Source organism: Camellia sinensis, chromosome 5 (assembly GCF_055761805.1).
Source record: "Camellia sinensis isolate YWXY chromosome 5, ASM5576180v1, whole genome shotgun sequence".
Taxonomy (NCBI): domain Eukaryota; kingdom Viridiplantae; phylum Streptophyta; class Magnoliopsida; order Ericales; family Theaceae; genus Camellia; species Camellia sinensis.
Window position 1 is genome coordinate 209,035,607 of NC_138965.1, and position 26,391 is coordinate 209,061,997.

A 26,391-nucleotide genomic window follows, 5' to 3' on the forward strand; every position below is an offset into this window, starting at 1 on the left:
TTTTAACAAACTAAATGCTGAATTTTTAATTTTGTCAATTTTTTTGATCAGATAATTTTGTTAATTTAAATCCTTGGTTTTTCTTTTTTTTCAATATAAACTATTTGCTTATTTTTGTTAAGTGAAATCAATAGAAAAATTTTATTTTAGTCATTAAATTCAATGAAAATTGATATTTTAAATATTTTATATATACCTACATTGACTTTGATAACTAAAATATTTTTTTTTTGTCGATTTTACTTAATAAAAATAGATGAATATTTGAGATTAAAAGCAAATTAAAATATTAAAATTTTAATTAACTAAATTAAAAAAATAAAATATATTTTATTATAAGTCTCAATTATTTATTTATTTATTTATTTATTATTATTATTATTATTTTTTTTTGTATTTGTCCCAAAATATTAAAAAACCAAAAAGACCACCGAACTGTCACTATGTTTGGATTGAGTGATTTGGAGAGAAAAAAAAAGAAATGGAGAGATATGTATTTCTCTTACTTGTTTGGATAACCTAAGTGGAGAGAAATAGGAACAAATGGAGAGAAACTTATTTCTCTTATAAGTCTCATTTTTAATCTTCCCAAAAGTAGAGAGATTATGAGAAAAAAAAAATCACTATTTTTATAATACCTATTTTGTCCCTATAAAAATAAAAGAAATAAGATGATTAAAAATATAAAAAAGTTATTTTAGTAATATAACATAAAATAATTTCTTTTTTTTTCTCTTAATGAAATCTAACTAAAAAAAAATGAAAAAAATTAAAATCATTTATTTTCTTTTATTTCCACATTATCCAAACAAAAAAGAGAAAAATCACAACCATTTATTCTCTTTTCTTTTTTCTTTTTTCTTATAACTTAATAATCATTCCTTCCTTTTCTTTTCTGTTATGGTTCCAAACATAGTGGACAGTAAAACCTAAAACCCAACCCTTTGGAAGCCTCCAAACACAGTGTGAGTGCTCTCAGTTTTGATCAAGCCTCAAACCCTAGAAATTTATCGAAGGTATGAAATCAAATCATCACATTTCACTCTCCTTCTTGTACAAAAACATGGTTTTTGTTGATTGTTAGTATCAGTGTATAGTGGATTTCCCGAGGTTGCGTTATTTTCCATGGAAAATCTTGCTGGGATTTTTTTTTTTGTTTTTTTTAAATTTTGATTTTCTTGAGAAAAAAAAATTGAACCTTGTTGGGGTGTTTTTGTTGTATGATGATTAGGTAACGACAATGTCTCGAGTTTACGTTGGGAACTTGGACCCGCGAGTTACAGAAGGGGAAATCGAAGACGAATTCCGGATCTACGGTGTTCTCAGAAGGTAATTTCATCGAATGTTTGTGTTATGATATGATTGAATACGCTACGTGAACATTTTGTTTTTACTGGTTTGTGAGTTGTGTGACTTGGGTCTAACTATCTGATTAGGACAAGCTAAGACTCTGTTTGGATCTTGGATTTGAAAAAATATTTGTGGAAGGAAAAAGAAAGGGGAAGGAGAAAGAGAGAAAGTGAATGAAATATAAATTTAGGGTTTAGGGTTTATTTCAGATTTCACTTCCCTTTTCCTTTTCCTAAACAAATCCAAGTTTCACAAATTTGTTGACTTGTTTCTTTTTGTGGATATAAATATTGCTTATATTTAGCAAATTGGAAAGTGAGTGAAATATAAATTTAAGGTTTAGGGTTTAGTGATTAGTGATTAGGGTTTGGGGTTTAAGGGGGTTTGTTTCAGTTTTCATTTCCCTTTTCCTTTTTCCTTAAACAATCCAAGTTTCACAAATTTATTGATATGTAATGCCACTTTTTATGGATATGTTATATTTAGCATATTTTATTTTCCCAAAAATCAAAGAAAATTGTTACTTTTAACTTTTACAAAATGTTAAAACCAGTGTTGCTATTCTTTGTTGGTTATGATCAGCCAATGTTGTTAAGGGTATCACTAACCTTTGTACAATTACAAACCAATAGATTAATTTGGATTGAAACCTAAGGTTGTATCGGCCCTTACAAATTCTCTGTCGATCTAACTCTTCTTTTGTTCCCCCCTACACTGTCTAACATTTGAAAGTTGGGATACTTTGCTTCTAAATGTGATGAGCACCTAAGAAGTATGGACACAGGAGACAAATGCAAAAAACATAATTTTATATATTTATTATATGTCATATATAAGTTCTTATCTTTTTACTTTAGTTATGGATGAGTTGATGAGAAAAATTCAGGATAATGTGCCATGGTATGTGCTTTTTGTAGATGATAAAGTGTTAGTGGATGAGACTAGAAAATGAGTTAACACTAAGTTGGAGACTTGAAGAGAAGCGCTTGAATCTAAAAAATTTAGGATAAGCAGAATTAAGACAGAGTACATGGAGTGTAATTTTAGTAACAGTAACAATGGAAGCAGAGGATAAGTGAAGATTGAGAGCGAAGAACTACCTAAAAGTGAACATTTTTGTTATTTAGGATCGATTATCACAACAGCTGGGGAGATTGGAGCGGATGTGGTCCATAGAATTAAGGTGATGTGGCTTAAATGGCGGAGTGTGTTTGGGATACAGTGCAATAAACGAGTTCACTAGACTAAAAGGAGAGTTCTATAGAATGGTTATTAGACCAGCGATATTGTATGGGTCGAAATGTTGGGCAACTAAGAAACAATATGTAGATAAGATGAGTGTTACTGAGATAAGGATACTAAGGTGGATGTGTGGCAAGAGTAGAAAAGATAGAGTTAAGAATGAGTATATTCGAGAATGGGTAGAAGTAGTACTGATAGAAGATAAGTTGAGAGAGAATAGATTGAGATGGTTTGCTCATATACAATGGAGACCAACAGAGGCAGTAATGAATAGATGCGATTCAATGACGGCATATAGAAGTGTTAGGGAAAAGGGTAGTAGGAATGGCAACGGGCCGGGGATTACACTCCCCGTCCGTGATTCCCGAAGGTATAAAATTCCCTGTCCTTGCCCCTGCCCCTGCCCCCGATCCTTGACGGGGAACCCATCACCCCTTCCGCCCTTGCCCCCGTCCCCGCCCCCGCCCCCTGCCTAACGGGGATAGGGTTTTCCTGATCCCGAAAAATCCCCGATCCTTTTTTTTTGAATTTTGAATTTTGCATTTTTCATTTTATTTTTTTAATTTTTGAGGCAAATAAAAATAATATATATAAAAGCATAATCCAGCAATGTCCAAACATAAACTTCCAAACAACAACAACATGACAAATAAGATACAAAACAATACTCACACCACAAAAAAAAAAAAAAAAAAAATCCAAACAACACCTATTTTTTGCTTCCAAAAAAAAAATTACTTGTGAATTTTTGCAAAGTAGCATGCACAACCAACATTATATAGAGGGGTATAGTAGTAATTTCAGTTTGGGGCAGAAACGGGGTTGGGGACGGGGATAGGGACGGGGCGGGAGAACTTATCACTATCCTCGGCCCGTTGGAGATATTTTTTGCAAAAAAACCGTTCTAATCGGGGTCGGGGGGAGGGGGGGTGGGTCTCCGTCGGGTAGTGTTCAAATTGTCATCCCTAAAGAGCAGTCTTAGATTGACGTGGGCTAATGTAGTAAATAGAGATATGAACCTCCTTAATTTGATTAACGAAATTGCATTGGATAGAGTCGAGTGGAGAAGAAGGATTCATGTAGCCGATCTCATTTGATGGGGCTTAAGACTTGATTTGGTTTGGTAAGGAGGAGAATAGATATAAATTTACATTATTTATGTGTTTGTCATTGGATTCCATTCCAAATATTTTATTTATACTTGTAATGTATTTCATGTGTTTTAAGTGTTGGAAAGTGCCCATTGAGTGTCGTGTTGGTGTTAGACACGACACGTTACTCTTTTTAAAAGTGTCCGTGCTTCTTCCATGAACTGTTAAATATCATAGTGGTATATAGTTCTAGCATTTCAGTCTCCTGATTGAAGAAGTCCAAATGTCATATTACTTTATCAGGGTTTCACACTGTCTGATATTTAGTGGCACCTTTGATGGACACTTCATTGTAGTTGTTTTTGTTTGTGATTTAGTCAATTTTATTTGCAACCTAGTAATGAAAATATAAGGAATCTATTAAAGAGATCAATGCTATAATATTTACTTAGAAACTAACATAAAATGACACTTTTAATGGGAGGACACCTTGAGATGCACTTCAAGTACAGTGCTGGCCGTGGGCTAGGGGACTTGTCAGTTTAGCATAGTTGGTTCACCGATAGATGACTCGTCAGTTTTGCAACTCATGTTAGGACTCTCTCTCTCTCTCTCTCTCTCTCTCTCTCTCTCTCTCTCTCTACTGCGGGTGCCGGGGGTTATGTTCTTGGAGTTTTATGGCTCCCGTGGTTGGATTTGACTTTTGAAGTTTACTTCTGCAATTTTTTTCTTCTTGTTTTGTTCTGTTTTGAATTTATGGTTGCTGCTCTTTTCTCACATATAAATGAAATTTATGCAGTGTTTGGGTTGCAAGGAGACCACCTGGTTATGCCTTTGTTGAGTTTGATGATCGTAGGGACGCTCTCGATGCAATTCGTGCATTGGATGGTGAATATAATTTGTGGTTACTTTTATTTGAATGTTTTTATTCTTATATATCATCCTGTTGTAACGAATTGCAACATATTAACTGTTGCTAGCTATATTTTGAAGTTAGTCTTCCATTTAAGTACTACTTTGTGTTAGATGAGTCTTTTGAAGCTGTTTCACACTAGTTTTTTTGTTTTTTTTGATCAACAACAAAGAACTTTATTGATAAATCAAAAAGGAAAGTAAATGAGGATGAGGCATCCTCTTACAAAGAAAAGGGAAAAAACACAAAACAAAGGCCTAAACAAGAAAACACAAATGCAAAAATCTACATACCACACACTGCCAGCCAATCTCTAGCTAATAAAACAAGGGGGACCCCCTTAAAAAGAGGATTCCCCGAAGCCCAAAAAGAAGTTACTTGGCAAACACAATCCCACAAACAATCTAACCCTCGAGATTTATCTTCAAACACCCTTGTGTTTCTTTTCAAGCATAGAACCCAAAAGGTTGCACAGACTGCACCAGTGTTTTCAGAGCGCCCGCCTAAGCGCTAAGCGAGGCGAGGCTTCAGCGCTTCATGTGTGCTGAGGCGAGGCGAAATGGTGAGGCGATGGAGAAGCGCCTGAAGCGAGGCTTAGGCGATGAAGCGTGAAGCGTAAAGAAGCGACGCGTCATCGTATTTTTGCCTGATTTAAGTTCGAGTCATCTGGGCCCTTGATCGACTTCGTTAAAATGATCTGGGCCCTTGATCGACAAAGTTAATTACTAAATAAGAAGCCAAACCCTAGATCGACTTGGTTCGTCGATCGTCTGCCGAAGTCGAATCGAATCATCTGGTCTTCTTCTGGTCTTCTTCTGCCAAAGTCGAATCTTCTGGGTCTGCTTCTTCCTTCTTCGGACGTCGTTCCGAGGTGAGTTGCTTCTTCTACCTTCTTCTTTCTTTCTTTCTTCTTCTTCTTCTTCTTCTTCTTCTTCTTCTTCTTCCTTTCTCCTTTGTTCACTGTTCTTCTTTATTCAACTTCACCTGCTGTTCTTCTTTGTTCGACTTCGACTTGAAGAAGAACATTGTCGAACCAATTAATTTTTTTAATTAGGCCTCGTTTGGGAACATGCTAATTTAGTAACTTTTTGGCTATTTGGCTAAAATATGAGCTAAAAAAAACTAGTATGTTTGGGATGACATTTTGGCTTTTTACGAAAAGATGTGCAAAAAGTAGAGAGAATAGAGAATCTTTGACTTTTTGGTATGGACTGTTGGCTTTTTGGCTAATTTAGTAACTTTTTGACTTTTTGGCTAAAAAGGAGGGTTCCCAAACGAGGCCTTAATTCAATTTTTCCTGGTTAATTTTCTTCTTTGTTCGAATCAATTTTTTTTAAAATTAATTTTTAATTCGCAAAAATTAATTTTTAAAGTTAAATCAATTATTTTAAAATTAATTTTTTTTCAATTAATTCAATTATTTTTTTTCTTCTGTGTTAAAATTTCAATTAATTTAATTAATTTCCTGGTTATTCAAATTTGTTTAATTCAATTAATTTGTTTATTTTAATTCAATTAATTTCCTAGTTATTTTAATTTCCTGTTTATTCAATTAATTTATTTAATTCAATTAATTAATTCAATTAATTTGTTTATTTTAATTCAATTAATTTCCTGGTTGTTTTAATTTCATGATTATTCAATTAATTATTTTAATTCAATTAATTTGTTTATTTTAATTCAATTTATGGATATTTAGTATTTAGAATGATAACTGCATGATGGTTCTTGAAAATATTTGTATTTTTGTCTATACCATTTATTTAAAAAAAATATCATTTCTGGTTGCCTCGCTTCGATGAAGCCCTCGCCTCGTCGCCTCGCGCTTAGGCGTTAGGTGACCTTGTCACCTCGGTTCGCTTTTCGCCTTAAAAAACACTAGACCGCACAAGACCAAAGCAATTTGGCTCTCTTCGATCCTCCAAGAACGCGAAGGTCAACTTCGAGCATATGCACACTCCTTTGCGGAGCTACCCACATAACATTCCCCAACAGAAATAACTTATGTCATAGAAACAAAGCTATTGGACAATGCAAAAATAAATGATCCACATATTTTCCATTCTTACAACACATAATGCACCACTGAGGATTTAAATATCGATTAGGTCTCCGTTTCTGCAATGTATCATTTGTCAAAATGTCTCCATGAACCAAGGCCCACATAAACACCTTCACCTTAAGAGGAACACAAGCCTTCTAAATTCTTTTGGAAAAAGGAAATTGAGAAACATGAGGAGAATCGATGAGTTTATAAAAAAAAGACTTACACGGAAATATTCCAGATGAATGGAGAGCCTAAACCCTCTTGTCTTCCAAAAGAGGAGTCAGAAAAATTCTCAATTCTGGACAACAAGGATACCAACTGTGAAGCTTCCCTATCATTAAGATTTCTAGAAAAATCAAAGTTCCATGAAATTGGAGCCAAAAGTGAACAAGCCATAGAAGAGTTATGAGATCGAGCCACTCTATAGAGATGTGGGAAATCAGAAGCAAAAGAAGATTGGCCCATCCACACATCCTTCCAAAAGCGAACAAGTTTCCCCATTTCCCACCCTTACAGAAAGATAACAAGACCAACATGATTATATCTGTGAAATTGATTTCCAAGGAGTGTGACAAGTGCCCCTCAGGACCACCCGTGAATCCCTACCATTGTTTTGAGTCCCATACTTGCTTCTAATAACCAATTGCCATAGTGAATCACACTCAAGTGGAAACCTCCACAACCATTTGCCAAGAAGGGCCATGTTCCTAGCCAAAATGTTACCAATAACCAAACCCCCATTTTCCTTAGGTAACGAAACTAAATCCCAACTCACCAGGTGATCCTTCTTCCTCTTATACTTGGCCTCCCAAAGAAAGTCCCTCATCAACTTTTATAATGCCTTTGCCACCTTAACCGGTATCTTGAACAAAGATAAGAAATAAATAGGAATACTACTCAAAACCGACTTAACCAAAGTTTATCTATCTCCGCGTGATAATAAAGCCTTACTCTACCCTTCCAACCTTTTACCAATCTTCTCCACCACTGGATTCCAAAAAGCTTCACTTCTAGGATTACCCCCCAAAGGAAGACCTAAATACTTAAATGGAAGTGCCTCTATACCACATTCTAAAAGAGTCGCCCTATTCTAAAGCAGGTCTTGCTGTATATTAATGCCCACCATACTACTTTTCTCCAAATTAACCTTAAGGCCAGAGATGACCCCAAACAATCTCAAAATCGAATAAAGATTAACTATCTGACTTTCATCTCTTGTTGAGAAAAAAATTGTGTCATCCACATACTGTAAATACGTGACACAAACTCTATCCCCTTCTACCTCCAATCCCGTAAAAAAACCTACTTCTCTAGCTCTATCAACCATCCTGCCCAATACATCTGTCACCAAAATAAAAACAAGAGGGGATAGTGGGTCCCCTTGTCGTAATCCTCGCGAAGCCCTGAAACACTCTCCTGGTTTACCATTAACTAAAACAGACATATTACATATCGACAAACATCCCCTAATCCAAGATCTCCACCGCTCATCATAACCCTTCTTGTCTATTACCAAATCCAAAAATTGTCAATCCACGTGATTATATGCCTTCTCGAAATCCACCTTAAAGATAATACCCTTCTTTCCTAAACTTCTATATTCCTCCACGATTTCATTTGCCACTAAGGCTACATCTAGGAGTTGCCTACCTTTCAGAAAAGCCCCCTGCGCCATCGACACAGTCTCCCCAAGGAGATTCTTAGTCTTTTTGATAAAACCTTCCCCAAAATATTATAAAGTGATGTGACCAAATTGGTGGGTCTAAAATCTCCAATTCTTACCGCATTCACTTTCTTAGGAATCAAACAAATGAATGTGGCATTTGAGCTCAAATTAACAACCCCCGACTCATGAAATTTCGAAAAAACTCCCAACAAATCCTTTTTCACCACCTCCCAACAGTCCTGAAAGATAGCCATGGAAAAACCATTTGGACCTGGAGCTTTGTCTCTCTCTCACACTCGAAAATTGTCTCCCGAATTTCCGTTTCATCAAATGGCCTTTCAAGCCAAGTTGCAACTGCTTGATCAATAGGTCTCCATTCAAGTCCTTCAATCCCTGGTCTATTCATCTACTCCTTCGAATAAAGTTTAGAATAAAAATCATAAATTCCATTGACAATCTGATTCTCCTGTTCCACTACTATCCCTAGGCTTACTTCTAATCTCTTAATGAACTTCTTCTTTCTTTTCCCATCTGCGATCCTGTGAAAAATCTGGAGTTCACATCCCCTTCCTTCAACCATTTAACCTTCGCTTTTTGAGACCAAGAGATTTGCTTCCTAAGAACCAACTCTTCCAATTTCAATCTCAACGAAGAACGCTCCCTCCTAAAGGACTCAGCAAAAACCCCCCTGCATCTCCAATACATCTAACTTTTCGATTCTGCTCATCACCTCTTTCTTTGAAAGCTCTAAATTCCCCAAAACCTCCTTATTCCAACACTTCACATTCTCCTTGACCATCTTCAACTTTTTCATAAACTTAAAACCCTCCCATCCATAACAAATAGCATTGGTCCACCATTCCTCAAATTTTCTGTGAAAAGATGAATGTTCCAACCACATATTTTCGAATCTAAAAGGCATCGGGCCCTATTTTAAAGGGCAACTTTCTGTCATAATAGGACAATGATCTGACGTTAATCTCGGTAGTGATTCCTGCCTTAAATTGGGAAAAAAACCTTCCAACCCTAAGGAGTATAAAAATCTATCCAGCCTACAGCACACCAAATTTTCTTGCGAATTAGACCAAGTAAATCTAGTGTTGCTCAAAGGAGGATCCACCAACTCACAATCTGCGATAAACAAATCAAAGTCCCTCATGCCCCTAGTAGTTCTGATCCCATTGAGTTTTTCTGAGCTTTTCCTAACCACATTAAAATCTCCCTCTAAGCACCAATTAGGGGAACATAGCCCAGATAACCCATATAACTCCTCCCACAAATCCTTTCTCCTAGACGGTCTGTTAGGACCATAAACCCCTGTTAACCACCACTCTGTATTGTCAAAATTTCTAAACTTAACTGATAGTGAGAATTCCCCCTCTAAAGTTTCACAATGAGAAACAACTCTTTCATCCCACAGCACCAAAATGGCCCTCGCTCTACCTGCTGAAGGCAAACAAACCCAACTCCTATGTCTAACTTCCCAAGGACTCTTCATGAACCTCCTATCACATACTTCTACTTTAGATGCCTGAAAAATAACTATGTCTGGTTGATGACGCTTGAGAAAATCCTTAATAACACCCCCCTTTCTCCGAGCGCTCAACCCCCTCACATTCCAACTGGATCTTCATTGGGAAACATATTCATCCGTAAATACCTCCCGATGCCTCTCATAATTAACCGAACTTACTAAATTCCTAAGTTCCCTTGCCTCTTTTTTGCTGCTCTCACCTACCTTTCTACCAACCTTCTCCCTAATGAACCTACTATCTTTACTAAAAGATCTGGAATTCCCCTCTATTTTAACTAATGACAAGCCCATAACTTGAAGTAACTGCATAAAATGAGGCACCTCCTTGGCCCCAATTGGACAACTCTCATATTTACTTAATTCCTTCAACCAACTCTCTGTTTCTTCATCCCCATTACTAAAAACCTGACCCCTTTTGTCAACATGATTACCTAAGATCCCTCTATGATTGTCATTCACATGGTCTTGAATACCATTAGCTTGTAAGGACTTAGACACAACAATAGACCCATTCACCATGTCCGTTGAGGTAACAGAGGTAACCCCTTGTGCTTGAGCATCACCTGAGGAGATCTGAAGAATAGGACAAATCGACCTAGATGAATGAAACAAAGAATCCCCTTCCTTAGCCCCTTCCCCAGAATTAGAAAAACCTGGAATGGCTTGTACCCCCTTCAGTGCAAATGAAAATGCTAAGACTTGGTTAAATGAAGGACTGACATGATTTGGAGATTCGGAAACCTTCTCGAAATCCTCACCATCTGTAGTACCATCAGCATTGAAAAGATTATTGAGATTCCAATCCTGGTCCCAAGGCTTATCCGCTATACTTTCCCCTTCAAAGTGTGAATCAGAGCTCTCAGATGATCCGTATTCATCTAAAGCTTGCAATACCTCATGTAATTCGAACCGACCCTCTTCCAAGTCCTGAACCAGTTTTTCCGAAGCCAAACTAATCTCCACCAAGTTCTCGTCCGTCACATTTAATCTCAGAAAATTCTTACAGGATCTATCTACAATATCGGACAACCCTAGATGTGCCTCCTCTGTGCTGAGGTCATCACGAAAGATGGACTGCCTAGGCTGAGTGCACTCGACTATAGCCAAGTTTGGCTATCATAAATAATTACACACTTTTTATCTTTTTTCCATCACATCATCTCTCTACTTTTCTGCACATCTTTTCGTAAAAAGACAAAAAATGCACTTATTTAGGTCATCCCAAACAACCCCTATATCTGATGCGACGAAAGAGAGAGATTTGCTCTTTCCCTCAATCTCTGAAAATGTCTAGGCTTTTCGACACCGATAGACTTAGTATCTATAACCCGTGAGACCAAATGGATCGATTTGTCCTGCCCACCCAAACCTAACCCCGAAACCTCCATTGGGTTGGAAGCACAGGCCCTAAGATCTTCCAAAATACTTGGGGGCCTTTGTACTTAAAGAAACAAAACTCATTTGGGCTCTCATGAAGATCTGGGCCACAGTCCTTCAGACTGTGCCCATCATTTGGCACAAACTGATCCTGTACCCCAGTATTTATTTGGTTATTTGTATTAACCAAAACATGGGCTGAGCCCACAGTGTGGCCAGGCCCATCTTTAATCAAACAATGTAACGGCCTGCCCCTTTCGTCTCTTCCTCTACCACCATTGCCACCTTCCACCTCGTTCAGGTCACCAGTCTGACTTCTCACCTCCTTTCGGCCATGTGTCTTGGCTGTCGCTTGAGACCCCTCACCTCCCCCCTCGCCGATACTGAAGTCGCCCAAATCTGGTCGGCACCACCATTGCCGATGAATCTCACGTCTACCAGAAGACTTTGTTAACGCATTTAATCGAACAACAGCAGAACTTCCATCCAATTGAACATCAATAGTTGTCGGTAAGAACCCATTACGAAGACCTTTGACTTTCAATCTTGCCTCAAAAAGATTTCCGAAAGTCATAGTTCTTTTATCCACCTCCAACAGACCTCCACACTTCATCCCAATCCATTCAAAAACCTTGTTATTCTAGAGACTAAAAGGCAGATCACAGACTGAGACCCATCCTCCATTTGAAGCAATCACATTAGCCCTGCTATGTTTTTCAGCCGACCACCTTTCCAAACTTACTGCCATGCTCTTACCAAAGAAACACATTCCCTGACTATCATAATAATCCGCCTCGTCAATGCTTTTTGCAACAAACAGAGCTTTGTTTAAGTGAAAAGGCCTCAGAGAAATATTAGTTTTAAAAGACCAACATAGCTCCTTCTCAATCTATGCCCATTCATCGAAGAATTCATTTCTGGTACAAACCACCACCTTGCGCATCTCCAAAACAGAGTTACTGCCTCCCAAGAGATCTACTTTAGAGCTAAGAACAGCAGCATACGAAGCTCCTCTTTTTGCCCCTGTTTTTTGCTGAACTGACATATCCACACAAGTCCTAACTAAATCATGGTCACTTCGATGCTGTCTTTCCCCCTCTTCTAGAACCCTGGAACTTCCTCGAATAATGCTTTCAAACATCTTGGCCACTGCCAGCCACCCTTGACCATCAACCCCTGCCGGAATAACAATGTTACTTCTTCGAACCCCAGCCGCCCATTTAGATAACTCGACAAAAACACCTCTCTTGTTACTGTACTTCTGAAGACAAAATACAGCTGAACTGCTACTATACTTTCTAAAAAAGGATCGATCCTTGCGCCTTCTCCAAACCTGTCGCAAACCTTGCAATGCCCAAAAAACTCCCCCCAAATCGATCTTGAGAGAATAACTTTTGAAACGATTCCTCTCAATGACTTCCACTAGACTTCCTCTGGATTCACTATCAACCTTAATAATGATAAGTTTCTGCTCTATACGTAACTCTGAAACTCCCCCGTGATAATCCATCAGGGGACTCCACAAGTCTATTTGTCTTGCCCCTTCCTTAAACCTGATACTCAGTCATTCCCATCACACGTGGGCAAGAAAGGTGGAAAGCCAAATTCCTGTTTCACACTAGTGAAAGTGGATTATATTGCTTATTGCTGTTTTTGCCTCTCTCCCCTCCCTCTCTGATGCATTTTTAACCTAATTTACACATGTGACACGAATTATACTGGATGAATTTATCAGAAAGCAGTTTTTGTTGCTTGTTTGAACTTTGAAAAAGGATGGAAGAACAATCCTCAAGATTTTTTGTTCTTTGTTTAGTATTACATGATATAAATCTCTAGTGTTCTGATAAATCCAAAGATGCTGCTCGTCTATATTTGTCTCATGGTAGACTCCCAGTCTGGTTGTTTGAGATTTTCTTTGGGAAGCTGGTTGAGATGAGTTGAGCATGTTGTTGGTGGATTGATTGTCACTTACCACAAAACAATGAATATCTTTCTACCACAATGAATATCTTTCCCTTATATTTGATGTGGAAAATATTTTGACTCTTGCCCGTGGAATTGTTGCCAAAATTTTACATTAGGTGTTTTCATATTTTGAATCTAACATATCTTATCATTATATTGAAGTTTCTCTCTAATTTCATAGTTTGCTAATGCTTAAACTGGTCCACATCTTCCCATAATTTTAACTTATTATTTTCCTTTTTGGTTTCATTGGTTGAAGCCATATCTTCAGACTTCAACAAATGTCATGCTTCAAGGTATCTCATTGAACTCTCTTGGCAATTCATTCATGCTTTGTGTATATTGTGTTCTACACCTTTGGGAAACCATCATTTCCCCCCTCTTTTTGCCTATCTGTCTAGACTTGTTATAAAGATGGCCCAAGGATATTCCATTTATTGGTCCTGGGTAAACAAAAGTCATGTGTCTCAACATTGTCTTATATGGATTTATTGTCTGAAGCATTTCCATGTTTCCATGTGCGATGAAAGGTGGACAGAACTTCCCAGAGTCACTATGTTATTTATTTTCTCAATTTTTTTAGTAATGTCTTCTTTTTAGTTCTCATTTCCGCATGGGTAGTCTTGTTTCATTCTCAAGTATACATCTTATGCAAGAATTAGCGGTTAGCTATTTCAGATGCTTGGAATCTGTAAATGCCATACTCTTACCTGGCTTGTTTGTCAGTCCGTGTTTTTGTTATCCTCGCCCCCTCGTTTTTGACATTAAGATTTCGTTATGGCTGTAGTGTCAAATTGTCAATTGATTTTATATGGTCTGCATTGTGTTTATTGGGTTGTTCAGGTTGTGTTTAGAACCTTGCTAGATGATAATGTTTTGTATCATTTATAAATCTGAAGACTGATGGTTGCTTCTATTCTGCATTGTGAATATTTGAGGTTTTCATTTATGCGTGATTTGATTTAACAGGGAAGAATGGCTGGCGCGTGGAGCTTTCGCATAATTCTAAAGGAGGCAGTGGTGGCAGGCGTGGTGGTGGTGATGACTTGAAGTGTTACGAGTGTGGTGAACCTGGTCATTTTGCACGAGAATGTCGCTTGCGCATTGGTTCACGAGGCTTAGGGAGTGGGCGTCGTCGTAGCCCCAGTCCTCGACGTCGCGGAAGTCCAAGTTATGGGCATAGGTATGTTTCATGTTTGTCTTGTTCTGTTTTGTTTTAGGTCAAGAATTGCATGCGATATATTGTATTGTCAAAAACAAAATAGCCTTTTCTGATTGGAACTGCAAAATTACTGAGCACTTGTTTCCTTTTTGATTCTTTACGAGTTTGCTTGTTATATTCAACATCTTAATGAAGTTTCCATTTTGTGGCAGGAGTTATAGCCCTCGTGGGAGAAGATCTCCACGGCGTCGCAGCATAACACCCCGTCATTCCCCTTATGCCAATGGGTATGTAATTGTCTAAAAAGCACAAACACGTGTCACGACACAAACACAATACAGATATTGTGACAAATTTTTTTTTGGGGTAAAAAATGTAGGGCTTGACACATAGGGACGTACAAAATATTTGGATTTATATATTTATTGTATGCCATATATATGAATATTTCATAGATAATGAGAGGTAAAAAAACATAACAGTAATTTTTGAAGTTTAAAGGAAGAGGGATTAATGTATAAATCTACATTATTTATCTTGTATCATTGGAGCTTAAGTTATGTTGTTCAAACATGTGATGCGTTTCACTTGTCTAAGCAATGGACATGTGTCCCCCTAAATGTGTGTAAGTGTGTCTAGGCTAATTTTTTTGAAAAAAATAGAACTGGTATAGACGTCTGCCTGACACATGTCGGGAAGTGTATGGCAAGTGTTAGTGTCCGAAATAGGTATGGCACCTTCTTAGAAGTGTCAGTACTTCTTAGGTAATCATCCTATGAATGGAAATTTCTAAGACATACATTTTCTAGTATGTGTGGGTGCGCACATGTACATTGTATGTATGTCCCTCTCTCTTCTTCCTACACTTTTTGTTTTTTATTGTACAAACAATAATAATGGTTCTCCCACATGCAGCATGTCACCTGGTCGAGGCCGTAACTACAGCAGGTCACCTCCATATCGCCGTTCTTATCGTGATTAACCTTATGCTAATGGGTATGTGAAGGTAGCCACACAAGGAAAGAAGTAAACAACTCAAAACCTGAAAAAGTGAAAATAAATAGGGAAATCACGTGGTTGGTTTATTGGTCATAGGTCATAGGTCATATATTGCTTTGGAGTCACTTGTCAAAAAATACCATGTTTGTTTCATTTACTCTATTATCTGTCCCAATTTGTTTTCACTAGTTTTTCAATATCTTGAAGTACCTTCAAGCTTACATCATTAGGTATTTTGGCAGAGATTAAAGGCTGGGGGAAGAAGTGAAGCAACATGCAGGTGGACAACAAAAGATGAGTTCTGTACTAATACTGTAGTCCTGATAGGAGGATAGGTTAGCAAACAACAGTAGCGTTATTTGAGTTCATGTCGTGACAGTCGGATGTCTCTTTCATATTTTAACACAATATTATTTCTGTCTACTATATGACATGTCGGATGTCTCTTTCGTATTTTAACACAATATTATTACTGTCTACTATATGTTAGTGTCAGACTTCTGAACTTATATACTTGAAGTAGATGTTTCCAAGAGATTCTGAATTTTGTGTTTTGAGATCGATTTTAGGCTAAATCAGCAACATTTTGCTACTTGCTGCTTAGTGCAAATGGTTTTCCACCTCTGCCTACACACACATCATTTACTCATCACTTCTAGATCCTAGTGCATAATTGGTTTGAATGTGATCTTTACTTTTATGCCTGTTGGTTGAATAAGAAGATGCTGTTCATTGGTCATATCGATTAGTGTGTGTCAAGCTGCGAGAGTACTTTTATGCCTGTTGGTTGAATAAGATGATGCTGTTCATTGGTCATATTGATTAGTGTGTGGCAAGCTGTGAGAGTGAATCGTAATCTTACCATTTGTGGGGATTTCCCCAAAGAGAATGATGCAATAGCTGCTCAAGGAAATGAAAGTAATTGCTACCTGCTACACCACTGTGCCTCTGCTTTGAATCCATGCAAAGTAGCATCTCCAACAAGACTAGGGTTTTGTTGTCAAGGGGAAAGAAAGATGAAAGGGACTTGGAAGTTACCCTTTTTCTGTGTAATCAAATAGATAATTAACATTTTATTTATTTATTAATACCTATTAATGTTATTCTCATTTCCCTAATCCAAACAAATAAAATTAGTTAGATGTTTCTTTTCTATAATTTTCCTTTTCTACCTTCTTCCTTTTCTATTCACTTTCTTTTCGCTTTTTATCCCATGTCATTTCTTTCAATAGTGGGGTTCATGGATTCAGTAGTAGCAATATGCTAGTTTTGCATGTGTTAGGGCATCTCTAACGCTTCATTAAATTTAACAACAATGTTAGGTAGCTCAAAATTTCGTGGCTCAAATGGCTTAAATCACTCAAAACGATGTCGTTTTGAGTGTAAATGAGTGTAAAACGATATCGTTTTGACAGATTTGAGCTATTTGAATCACAAAATTTTGAGCTACCAAACATTTTTCTAAATTTAATGAAAAATTTAATTTGATATGACATACTCTAATGATTTTTGTCAATTTTGTTGGTCGGCTAGTAAAAAGTAAATTTTTATTAAATTCATCTTGAAATCCTATCATTCACCTAGTTTTCTTTCATTTGATTTTAGTTTGTTACAGGGTCAATTTTCGTTTTCAATTTCCAACCTGTAATGGCACTAAGTTGCAGCACTTAGTCTCAGCCAAGCATGCACGAATTACCCACTATAAGTTTTGTAAGCAAGCAAGCATACACAAGTAGATTACAAGAACCGTTCCAAACCTTTATTATTACCAAATAATACAAGGATACATGAGTATTCGTACAGATAACATGATCTGTCTAAATCACACTATGCCTTAACATTCATAGGCATTTTACAAATCAGTTATGAGCAGTTGACACCCCCAACTACTAGGGCAAATTCACACCAACAAAGTTGCTACAGATTGTAACTGCTAGAAATTGCCTGGAACTGTCTTGGACTAGTCCCTTAATTCTAGCAGCCTTTGTCTTGACTTTCTGCAAGAATAACTGCTATAAACTGCCCTGTCTGTCAGCTTTGTATCATGCAAAGGAACTGCTATGAACTGCCTATCCATTTTAGCTAAGGGTGAGCAGCAGATATACCGATCTGCCAAAACCGATCGAACCGAACCGATTCGCCGCATTTTGGACGGATGCGTGATGACGAGCGTACGGTTGTGAATTGATTTTCTCCAATTCGCCAATCTGGCGGACGGATGGCGGATTTGAGATTCGTTTGGCTGCAACCGAACTGCCAAACCGTGAGCACCCCTAGTAATTTATAAGACTTTGTGTTTTCAGTTTGTTTAAATATTCTGTTTGTGTTTTCAATTAAAAAAGAGTTTAAATATTCTGTTGAAAATTTTTTTTTAACTTGAATATCTTTTTTTGAATTGAAAAAATAAACGTATTATTCATCTATATTTTTTTGTTTTTAAATCTATCTCTAAAAATAATAAATAGAAAATATGATATATGCTTGTTGGTTTTTATTTTCAAAAACAGATATAGATGTAATAATACAGAGATATACAATCTCTACTATTGCTCTATTCATGGTTTTGGTGGTTTGAATTTTTTTTATATTTTAAGAACCACAGATTGTAATACTTTATGTGGATGAGGCATGTTGTAATTGTAGTATGTGCATAAGGCATGCAATGATTGTAATATTCTAAAGTTTCAAACTTTCTTACTTTGGATGAGACATGCAGTGATTGTAATATTTTTTTAAATCATTGACTATAATACTTTTTTTTTTTTTGAGGAAGTGCACAAGTTGAATTATGTTGAAAATTTATAAAATTTCAAAATCGCTAAACCGATTCGCATCCATCCGCCAATCCGCTCAATCCACATCTGCCGAATTGGCGGACGGATGCGGATTGATTTTCTCCAATCCGCCAATCTGACGGACGGATGACGGATTGGAGATTCCGTGGCCGCAACCGACCAGCGTCCACCCCTAATTTTAGCCTTTTGAACCTTCCTGAGTTTAACCCATGAAATTATAAGTCTTGGTCTGCCATGTCTTGCCCACTGATCTGTTTGACCCAACAAGTCTATGCTACCAGCAGCATTCGGGCTAAGTATAGCTGTTCATTTGCCCACATGAAACATTACTCGCCTTTGGGTCTGGTGGCATTGCCACTGCCACCTTGTTACCTTGACTTAGGCATGCCTCCCTCATGCCTGACTTGGACCTTGACATAGGTGTAAGGTGCCACCCTATGCCAAGCTGACTTAGACACACAGCTTGGCATAGGGTGGCATCTTACACCTATGTCAAGGTCCAAGTCAGGCATGAGGGAGGCATGCCTAAGTCAAGGTAACAAGGTGGCAGTGGCAATGCCACCAGACCCAAAGGCGAGTAATGTTTCATGTGGGCAAATGAATGGCTATACTTAGCCCGAATGCTGCTGGTAGCATAGACTTGTTGGGGCAAACAGATCAGTGGGCAAGACACGGCAGACCAAGACTTACAATTTCGTGGGTTAAACTCAGGAGGGTTCAAAAGGCTGAAATGGATAGGCAGTTCATAGCAGTTCCTTGGCATGATGCAAAGCTGACAGACAGGGCAGTTTGTAGCAGTTATGCTTGCAGAAAGTCAAGACAAAGGCTGCTAGAATTAAGGGGCTGGTCCAAGACAGTTCCAAGCAGTTTCCAACAGTAACAATCTGTAGCAACCTTGTTGGTTTGAATTTGCCCTAGCAGCTGGGCGTGTCAACTACTCATAATTGATTTGTAAAATGCCTATAAATGTTAAGGCATAGTGGGATTTAGACAGATCATGTTATCTGTACGAATACTCATGTATCCTTGTATTATTTGGTAATAATAAAGGTTGGGAACGGTTCCTGTAATCTACTTGTGTATGCTTGCTTGCTTACAAAACTTATAGTAGGTAATTCTTGCATGCTTGGCTGAGACTAAGTGCTGCAACTTAGTGTCATTACAGGTTGAAAATTGAAAATGAAAATTGACCCTATTACAATTGATGAAATGATTGGAGTATTATTTTTGTCAAATTTGAACTTAATGAAAGATTTGATACAACGGTAGGAATAGTTTTAAAAGGACTTGATTATGTAATTTGGTGAGGAATGGCCATGGCCCATGTGCACATGGTACTTTTGTTCAATGAGGTTGGACGGGAAAAAAAAAATTAAATTATTTGGTGACAAGAAGTTAAAAATTTTGGAGGATTAGGTAGTTTCCTCGGAAAATTACCAATAAAAAAAAAGAAAAAAAAAGAATTAGATTCTTACAATAAATTAAAATTAAAATTTTGTTATGTTAAAACTTAAATTAATTTGTTTTAAATTTAAATTATTTATCTATTTTCATTAAGAAAAATCAACGAAAAAAATAATACTTTAATCATTAAATACAATGAAAAAGAATATTTTAAACATTTTATATATAATAACATTAAATTTAATGATTAAAATATTATTTTTTTATCTGATTTACTTAATAAAAATAAACGAATGATTTATATTAAAAACAAATCAAAATATTGAAATTTAAATTGATAAAATTAAAACTTTTTTATTTCGTTACAATACTCCCCTTTCTTTCGTTGAATATGACAACAATATAAGTTCTGAGATTTTTGAAGAAAAAGAAAAAAATGAAAAAAAATTAGCTACTATTTTTAATAATTAGATGTAAAATGCAAATAGATGCCAACAGCAAAGTCTTTCTGAGGGCAAGAAAGCATTTTATCTATTATATGCTCTGATCAATAATCATACAACTCTCTCTCCAATTAGATACGATGCTCACACTCAGAGCATCAAAATTCAAACCTCAGCTTATTTTAGGTCCTTTGCTAGAAAGGAACTCTTTAGTAAGGACCAATGAAAGCCGGAACTCTACAACAGCTAAATCCTGCTTCCTCAAATTTGCTCCAAAAAGTTGGCTTATTCAGCTATCGAATCAATCACCTTCTTCGCAAAAGATGGCAAACAGAATGATGCGGCATGAATCTGTGAAGGAAAACAGAGAACAGATCGATTAAAAAAAAAAAAAAAACCTTACTTTTGTGTGTGTGTGTGTGTGTGTGTGTGTGTTTGTTTACAAAGGCGGTCCTAGAAAATGTTGAAAAGTAAAATTTCCTGTACAATTTGTCTAAACATAAATTTTTGGTTTCCCACAAAATATGCAGAATTTTTTTCACACTGTTGTGTGTGTGTGTGTGTGTGTGTTTTCACACTTGTTTAAAATGGACCAGGGCAATTAGGTAAAATACAAGAATTTTCCTGCAACTTTCATTCTTTTCAAACTACAAAGCTAAATTATACAATCATTCCCTCGCAAAATTTCATCGTAATTCAAAGCATGCAAGAAAATAAATTGTCCTTTCTTTTACCTTTCTTTCACTTTGTTTTTCTACCATTCCCACTTTCTATCATCACTTTCTTTCTAACCTAACATACCCTAGGGGAACTCTGTGTAATTGAGAAGAGAACAGAACCAGACCTCTGAGTTGTAGAATTTCAAGGGCCCTTTCGATTTGCAATGGCTATCATCGGCGTCTATTGGGTTGACTGGATGCTTGAAATCCACAGGCGGTCCCTCAGTAGAGCAGAGCATGAAACCAATCACCCCACTGAAATCAAAATAATCAATACCATTCACACATGCAGTTAAATTTTCCTCTATTAACGAGAGCAAGAATCAGTGAAAGGACAGCGGAGTTTAATCCTCAGAACCATTCATAATGGAACACCGGCTTAGTAGTAAAGAAGTTTAGAACACAGAAAAAGCAAGAATCAAATCAAGAAGCATACCTTGGGTATGTAGGAACTGTTGTCCATGCATAGTTGACGGAGCCTTTGAATATCTGGCGACAATTTGCAACAATATCTTCAATTATGTGCATGTGAAGCCATATGCTTTCAGCTTGAGTACACACAACCCCTCCAGGACGAAGAGCCTTTGCTACCGACTCAAAGAAGGGCTTCTCAAAAAGTTCCTGTGCAGGACCTGATAAGATAAAAAAGAAGCAATTGGTTGAAAGATAAAAATATATGCCTCTGATGAATGCAAGAAAGAAGCAATTGATCGCACGCAAATACATTATTACCTATTGGGTCGGAAGAGTCTACTATAACTGCATCATAAGTTCCTTCAGGAACAGCTTTCAGAAATGCAACTCCTGCACAGTTGACAAAAAAATCATGGAGGCATGAATTCGAGGAAGAAAGGATGGACGTGTTGAGAAGAAAAATGAAAAAGATGACCATACCATCACCAACATGGAGTTTTACACGGGGATCCTCATATCCAATAGCAACATGAGGAAAAAATTGTTTAGAAACCTAAAAGACAATCAAAACGAGGTTATGTTGCAATTGCTTCCAAACTCAACAAATTCATTAGGGGGGAAAATCCATGGTTGAGTCCAAAGTGGACATAAATAAACAGAAACTTTTGTTCAAGAGAAAACAGCCAATGCTAGTCTGAAAGTAAAAGAACATACCAGTCACTAAAGCCAAAAGGAAAATTAAAGTTAACCAAATCATTATCACTCACATCAATGACCATTTTATCAATTTCACAAATATCTATCTGCTCAACAGAAGAATGGCGAGACACTTCACGTAAGACACCACCATCTCCACCACCAATAACCAAAACCTGTGTATGAAACAAAGGGGTGAGCAGCAAAAAATGTAAGGCACAAAAAGGAAAGAATAAATACAGTGAACTGTTAATTTTATTTAGTGATTTAATAGTTTTCTGTGAAAAACCTTTAATACAACTTAGACAGCTGTCGCAGCATGATAAGGGGGTTGGGGTTGGAGGAGTGATGCAAAACCAGCATCCCATGCTCGATTCACACCATACACTTAACTAATAGACTAGAATTACACAGAATAACTACTCTTCGAATGGCAAAACTAAAACACCAAATGAAATCCCAGGTGTGTGGCTAACTAATCTCATGGACCTCATCAATCAATTTCACGGTTAAACTTCAAATATTAAGATAATATTTTGTCATGAACAAACTTCTCAAACATTCACCCCAGTCCATCTTTCTACATTTCTGCCCAATTAGGAACCTAAATTTAGACTTATGATCCACCAGACACAGCAGAGAATATATGGACTATTTAAATCCACACTAGTTCAGATATAAAAAACTACTCAGTCAAAAAACAACATATTATACATATCATTCCTTCGAGTGCAGTTCATTAATTAGTACTAAAAAGCTGAAAAAACCTTCTTTGGGTTGGGAATTGAGCAAAGTGGGAGGTGAGCAATCATTTCTTGATATGAGCATTCATCCCTCTCTGTGAGTTGAATCACACCATCCAAAACAAGAACCTTTCCATATGTCGCAGACTGTAACAGAGCAATGGGAAGCAATCGTTGAACACAAGTTCAGTATCACATAATATACCAGCCATAATTAGTACAGAAGTGAATGTAAAAATACATTTTAAGTTCCATTCCAAAATATCAAATACCTGAAAAACCATAACGTTCTGGTAGTCAGATTTACCCTGAAACAAGATCTTTTCCACCTTCAAAGAATGCGCTTCTCCTGTATTCATCGATAAATTAATTTCATGTATATGTCAAAAAGACAAATATTCATAATATAAATAAGTACTTTTGAAAAGTAAAACGAAGGGAAATTAAATACCAAGAAAAATCCTGGTAAAGATTTTTTACGATATAAGAATAAAAAAAGCTATAATATTTCTTATAGCTTCAAAAAAAAAAAACAGAAAGTACGAATTTGGGAATCTGACCAGATATCATGAATTTAACAATTTCCATGATAATAATCTCCGGAATAAATGGCTATGTAAGTTTGCACATTAGTCAAAACAACAGGCTACTAAGCATTTCGGCTAAAGTGACAATTTTTTTCTTTTTTCTTTTGAAAGGTATGGTAAAGTAAGAAGGCCCGAACATTGAGTCTCTTTATTAGGGGAATGCAGCCTAACCACTGGACATTTTGGCTGAAGTGAACTTATAAAATAAAATAATAACACAAAAATTACTATTATCAAGAAGTTTTGTGGACCTGTGGTAAAAATGTCTTGTCCTACAATAGAATTGGCAACAAAATCCCAATTCCTACGACACGTGACATCTGCATCAGACTTGATATGATAAGCATGGAATGTAATTTACAACACCTCTTCATGAACATGGACCCTTTGGAGTTTTTCAAGAATGGGAAGATGGGAACACATCTATAACTGAAATAATCCAGAGAACATGGACCCTCTGTCCGTTTTGGCATTATCTGTAAATTCAATTCTAAACTGAAGTACTCCTGCTAGCTTTGATGCTTAGAATCTTCATTTACATTTGAACTTTTAGGTGAATAAAAGTCCAATTCTTTTACCAATTTATTCACTAATTACTTCCAACAAATTCACTAACATCAACAAATCCATTTTTAATTAAAAGAAAAGAAAAGAGATTCTTTTTCACAATTGAGTGGAATTTCTTATTCTTCTTTCCTTTCACTCTGTGAATTATTAAAGTGTCAAATTCACTAGCATCAACAAACCTTTTTTTTCTTTTTTTAAAAGATTCTTTTTACTCAGTTGAATGGAATTTTTTAAATTTCCTTTCGCTTTGTGAATTTTAAAAGCGTTACTTTATTGACTTTTCCCACATTTCTCAGCCAGTGGACGATGCATTGAAAAAAAGTAAATTATAAAATTAAACTCCAAAAAAGAAAAGATGAGTAAAGAGTCAGTAGAAAACAAAAGCAACCTGAAAGCCCCAAAGCAAAACAGAAAATGGTAATTTGAACACAAACAAGCAAAATTAACCATAAAACTCAACATTAACAGATAACCGAAAATACAGCGTGAAAGACACAAATGGCAGATTCTAACGCAAACCCATCTGGGCAAATAGAAAAATAAATCAGGAAATCAAATAGTATGAAGACAAAGCCATGAATTGAAATGCATATGAATCCCCAAAAGCAGAGACCTAATATAATAGTAATTGGAGGGCAGGGATAGGGTGTGATAGGATAGGATAGGAGTGAAAACTGACCAGGCCACATGGGGCTAATCTCAGAGAACCAACCAGGTATAACCGAAGATATACACTCCGGCGGTGGCTCCACACCGTTCTCGTTCATCTCTTTCAGCTTCTTCACCGGAAAATCACTGGCCACGCCGCTCTCCTCCGCCGTCGACATTCTCTCTCTCTCCACAGTTTCTCTCTCTAAAACCCTAAAAAACTGGGAGGAGGAGGGATGGTGTGTGTGTGTGTGTGTTGAAGACAGACCACGCAATGTCACTGCTCGAGTCGAGAATGAGAAAGAGAAAGAGAAAGAGAAAGAGAAAGAGATATATATAAATATAGAGAGAGAAAATAAAAGAAAAATTAAAAAAAGAAAGAGAGAGAGAGAGAGACAGGGTATCACGCAGAAAGAATCTGCTTAGGAAAGACGCGTCGGTGTCTTTTTAGGAGAATTCCACAATAGACGCGTTTAACCATTTCAGTTAGGAGTATGTTAAATTTTTTTTATTTATAATTAAATTTTTTTCATATGTTTAGTTATATCTCATTTAATTATTTATTTATAATTATGATTCAAAAAATATATAATTATATCATTTTTTTCCCTTTAATTATAAGGTGCATGAGGATCATTTAGGCTTGGTTTGACATAACTTAAAAAAGTTAAAAAGTCAAAAAGTCACTATCCTATTTAAGTCACATCATCTTGTTTAAATCACAACACCTCTCTAACACATCACATCAAACCCAACTCAAACCCAAACCCAACCCATATAAGCTAATAAATCAAAAAATACACTTTTTTAGAACATTCCAAACCAACCCTTAGTCTTTTCTTATCTTTTAGTACCCTCTTTTTTCCTTTGTTATCATATACACATGACTAACATTATATGCACGTATCAATCCTAAAAACATATTTACGTTGTTTTAAGTTTACGGATTTAAATATGAATTTGAGAAGGAAAAGAAATAAAGCAATAAATAAATTATAATTACATTTCACATATATTCATCTTTCTTTTTTTAATTTATAAACTGAACACAACTTTAGGATTTATTTAGGAATTGACTTTTTAGTAATTTTTTTTAACTTTTTATGATAATACATATAAGAAGTAAAGAAAAAAAAATTAAAAATTTGCGATAGTTTTTTTAACTAAAAATCTTACTTCTCGAACAAAGTTAATTGGGTAAATTACACTTTTGATTCTGTATTTAACACCAAATTTTACTTAAGTTTTTCATTTTTGTTAATTATAACAGTCAATGCTTGTATTTTTACTCAAGTTGTAATATGATCATTTCATTTATCTTGCATTATAATTAACTAAAATTATCATGTGACACATGATGTATTTTGTAAGAACAAATATATGATTTACCTTTTTCTCGTACCTACTATCTATTTCTCCAATATCTATGTATATATATATATATATATTCTCTTAAAAATGATTTATATAATTGATATTTGTAAATAATTCTCTTTTAAAGGCTCATAAATAATGAGTAAATAAGATTTACTTTGTATAACATATCCCAATTTTGGTTCCAAATAAATAAAATTTAATTTATACACTCACAAGCGAACAAAAATTATTTTCTTTACTTCATACTATGATGACTTTATTTATTGTTTTACTCAATTAGAAAAAATTATATTGTTCTGTACCCACCATTTATAATATGAGTTTAATAAAATCATATTATAAACAAAGATAAATGTGATGTTATTAGGAAAAATTATAAATCATGGCACAATAAAAAATACTATTTATATTTTTATGATAATATAAATTTTTGTATATATATAAGTATTTTTTATATTTAATTGCACAAAAAAAATATTAATAATATAATTGTTCTTCTACTGTCTTATTAATACATGTAATAGGACTTGTAGTGAAGTAGTACAATACAAAATGATAGGGCTATCAATTAGGGTTTTGGTTTTTGATGGAGGTTGGAATTCCCAATTTTGTCAGAGCACTTTTCAGATTCAGAATATCTTTGCATGGCCGT

General features: G+C 35.9%; 2 protein-coding genes across 6 annotated transcripts; one reads left to right on the forward strand and one right to left on the reverse strand.

Annotated features, from left to right (window-relative positions):
- Window positions 1-860: 860 nt before the first annotated feature.
- LOC114320282 (serine/arginine-rich splicing factor RSZ21) lies at window positions 861-15,890 on the forward strand. 5 transcript variants are annotated; one of them, XM_082871371.1, is made up of 8 exons: window positions 866-1,016; window positions 1,232-1,329; window positions 4,483-4,571; window positions 13,445-13,481; window positions 14,155-14,368; window positions 14,560-14,634; window positions 15,263-15,353; window positions 15,589-15,890. In XM_082871371.1, the coding sequence occupies exons 3-7, from the start codon at window positions 4,512-4,514 to the stop codon at window positions 15,327-15,329; spliced, it is 453 nt and encodes a 150-aa protein (XP_082727497.1). In that variant the 5' UTR covers window positions 866-1,016; window positions 1,232-1,329; window positions 4,483-4,511; the 3' UTR covers window positions 15,330-15,353; window positions 15,589-15,890. The 5 variants fall into 5 exon arrangements, with proteins under 5 accessions (XP_028123223.1, XP_028123222.1, XP_028123224.1 ...); XM_082871370.1 differs by having other exon boundaries at window positions 15,263-15,343; XM_028267422.2 differs by lacking the exon at window positions 13,445-13,481 and having other exon boundaries at window positions 861-1,016.
- Window positions 15,891-20,056: 4,166 nt separating this feature from the next.
- Window positions 20,057-24,849, reverse strand: LOC114320283 (spermidine synthase 1). Its single transcript, XM_028267425.2, has 9 exons — window positions 24,394-24,849; window positions 22,833-22,909; window positions 22,585-22,707; window positions 21,889-21,993; window positions 21,602-21,674; window positions 21,440-21,511; window positions 21,144-21,339; window positions 20,833-20,962; window positions 20,057-20,339 (listed from the first exon to the last, which is right to left on the reverse strand). The coding sequence occupies exons 1-9, from the start codon at window positions 24,539-24,541 to the stop codon at window positions 20,274-20,276; spliced, it is 990 nt and encodes a 329-aa protein (XP_028123226.1). The 5' UTR covers window positions 24,542-24,849; the 3' UTR covers window positions 20,057-20,273.
- Window positions 24,850-26,391: the final 1,542 nt, after the last annotated feature.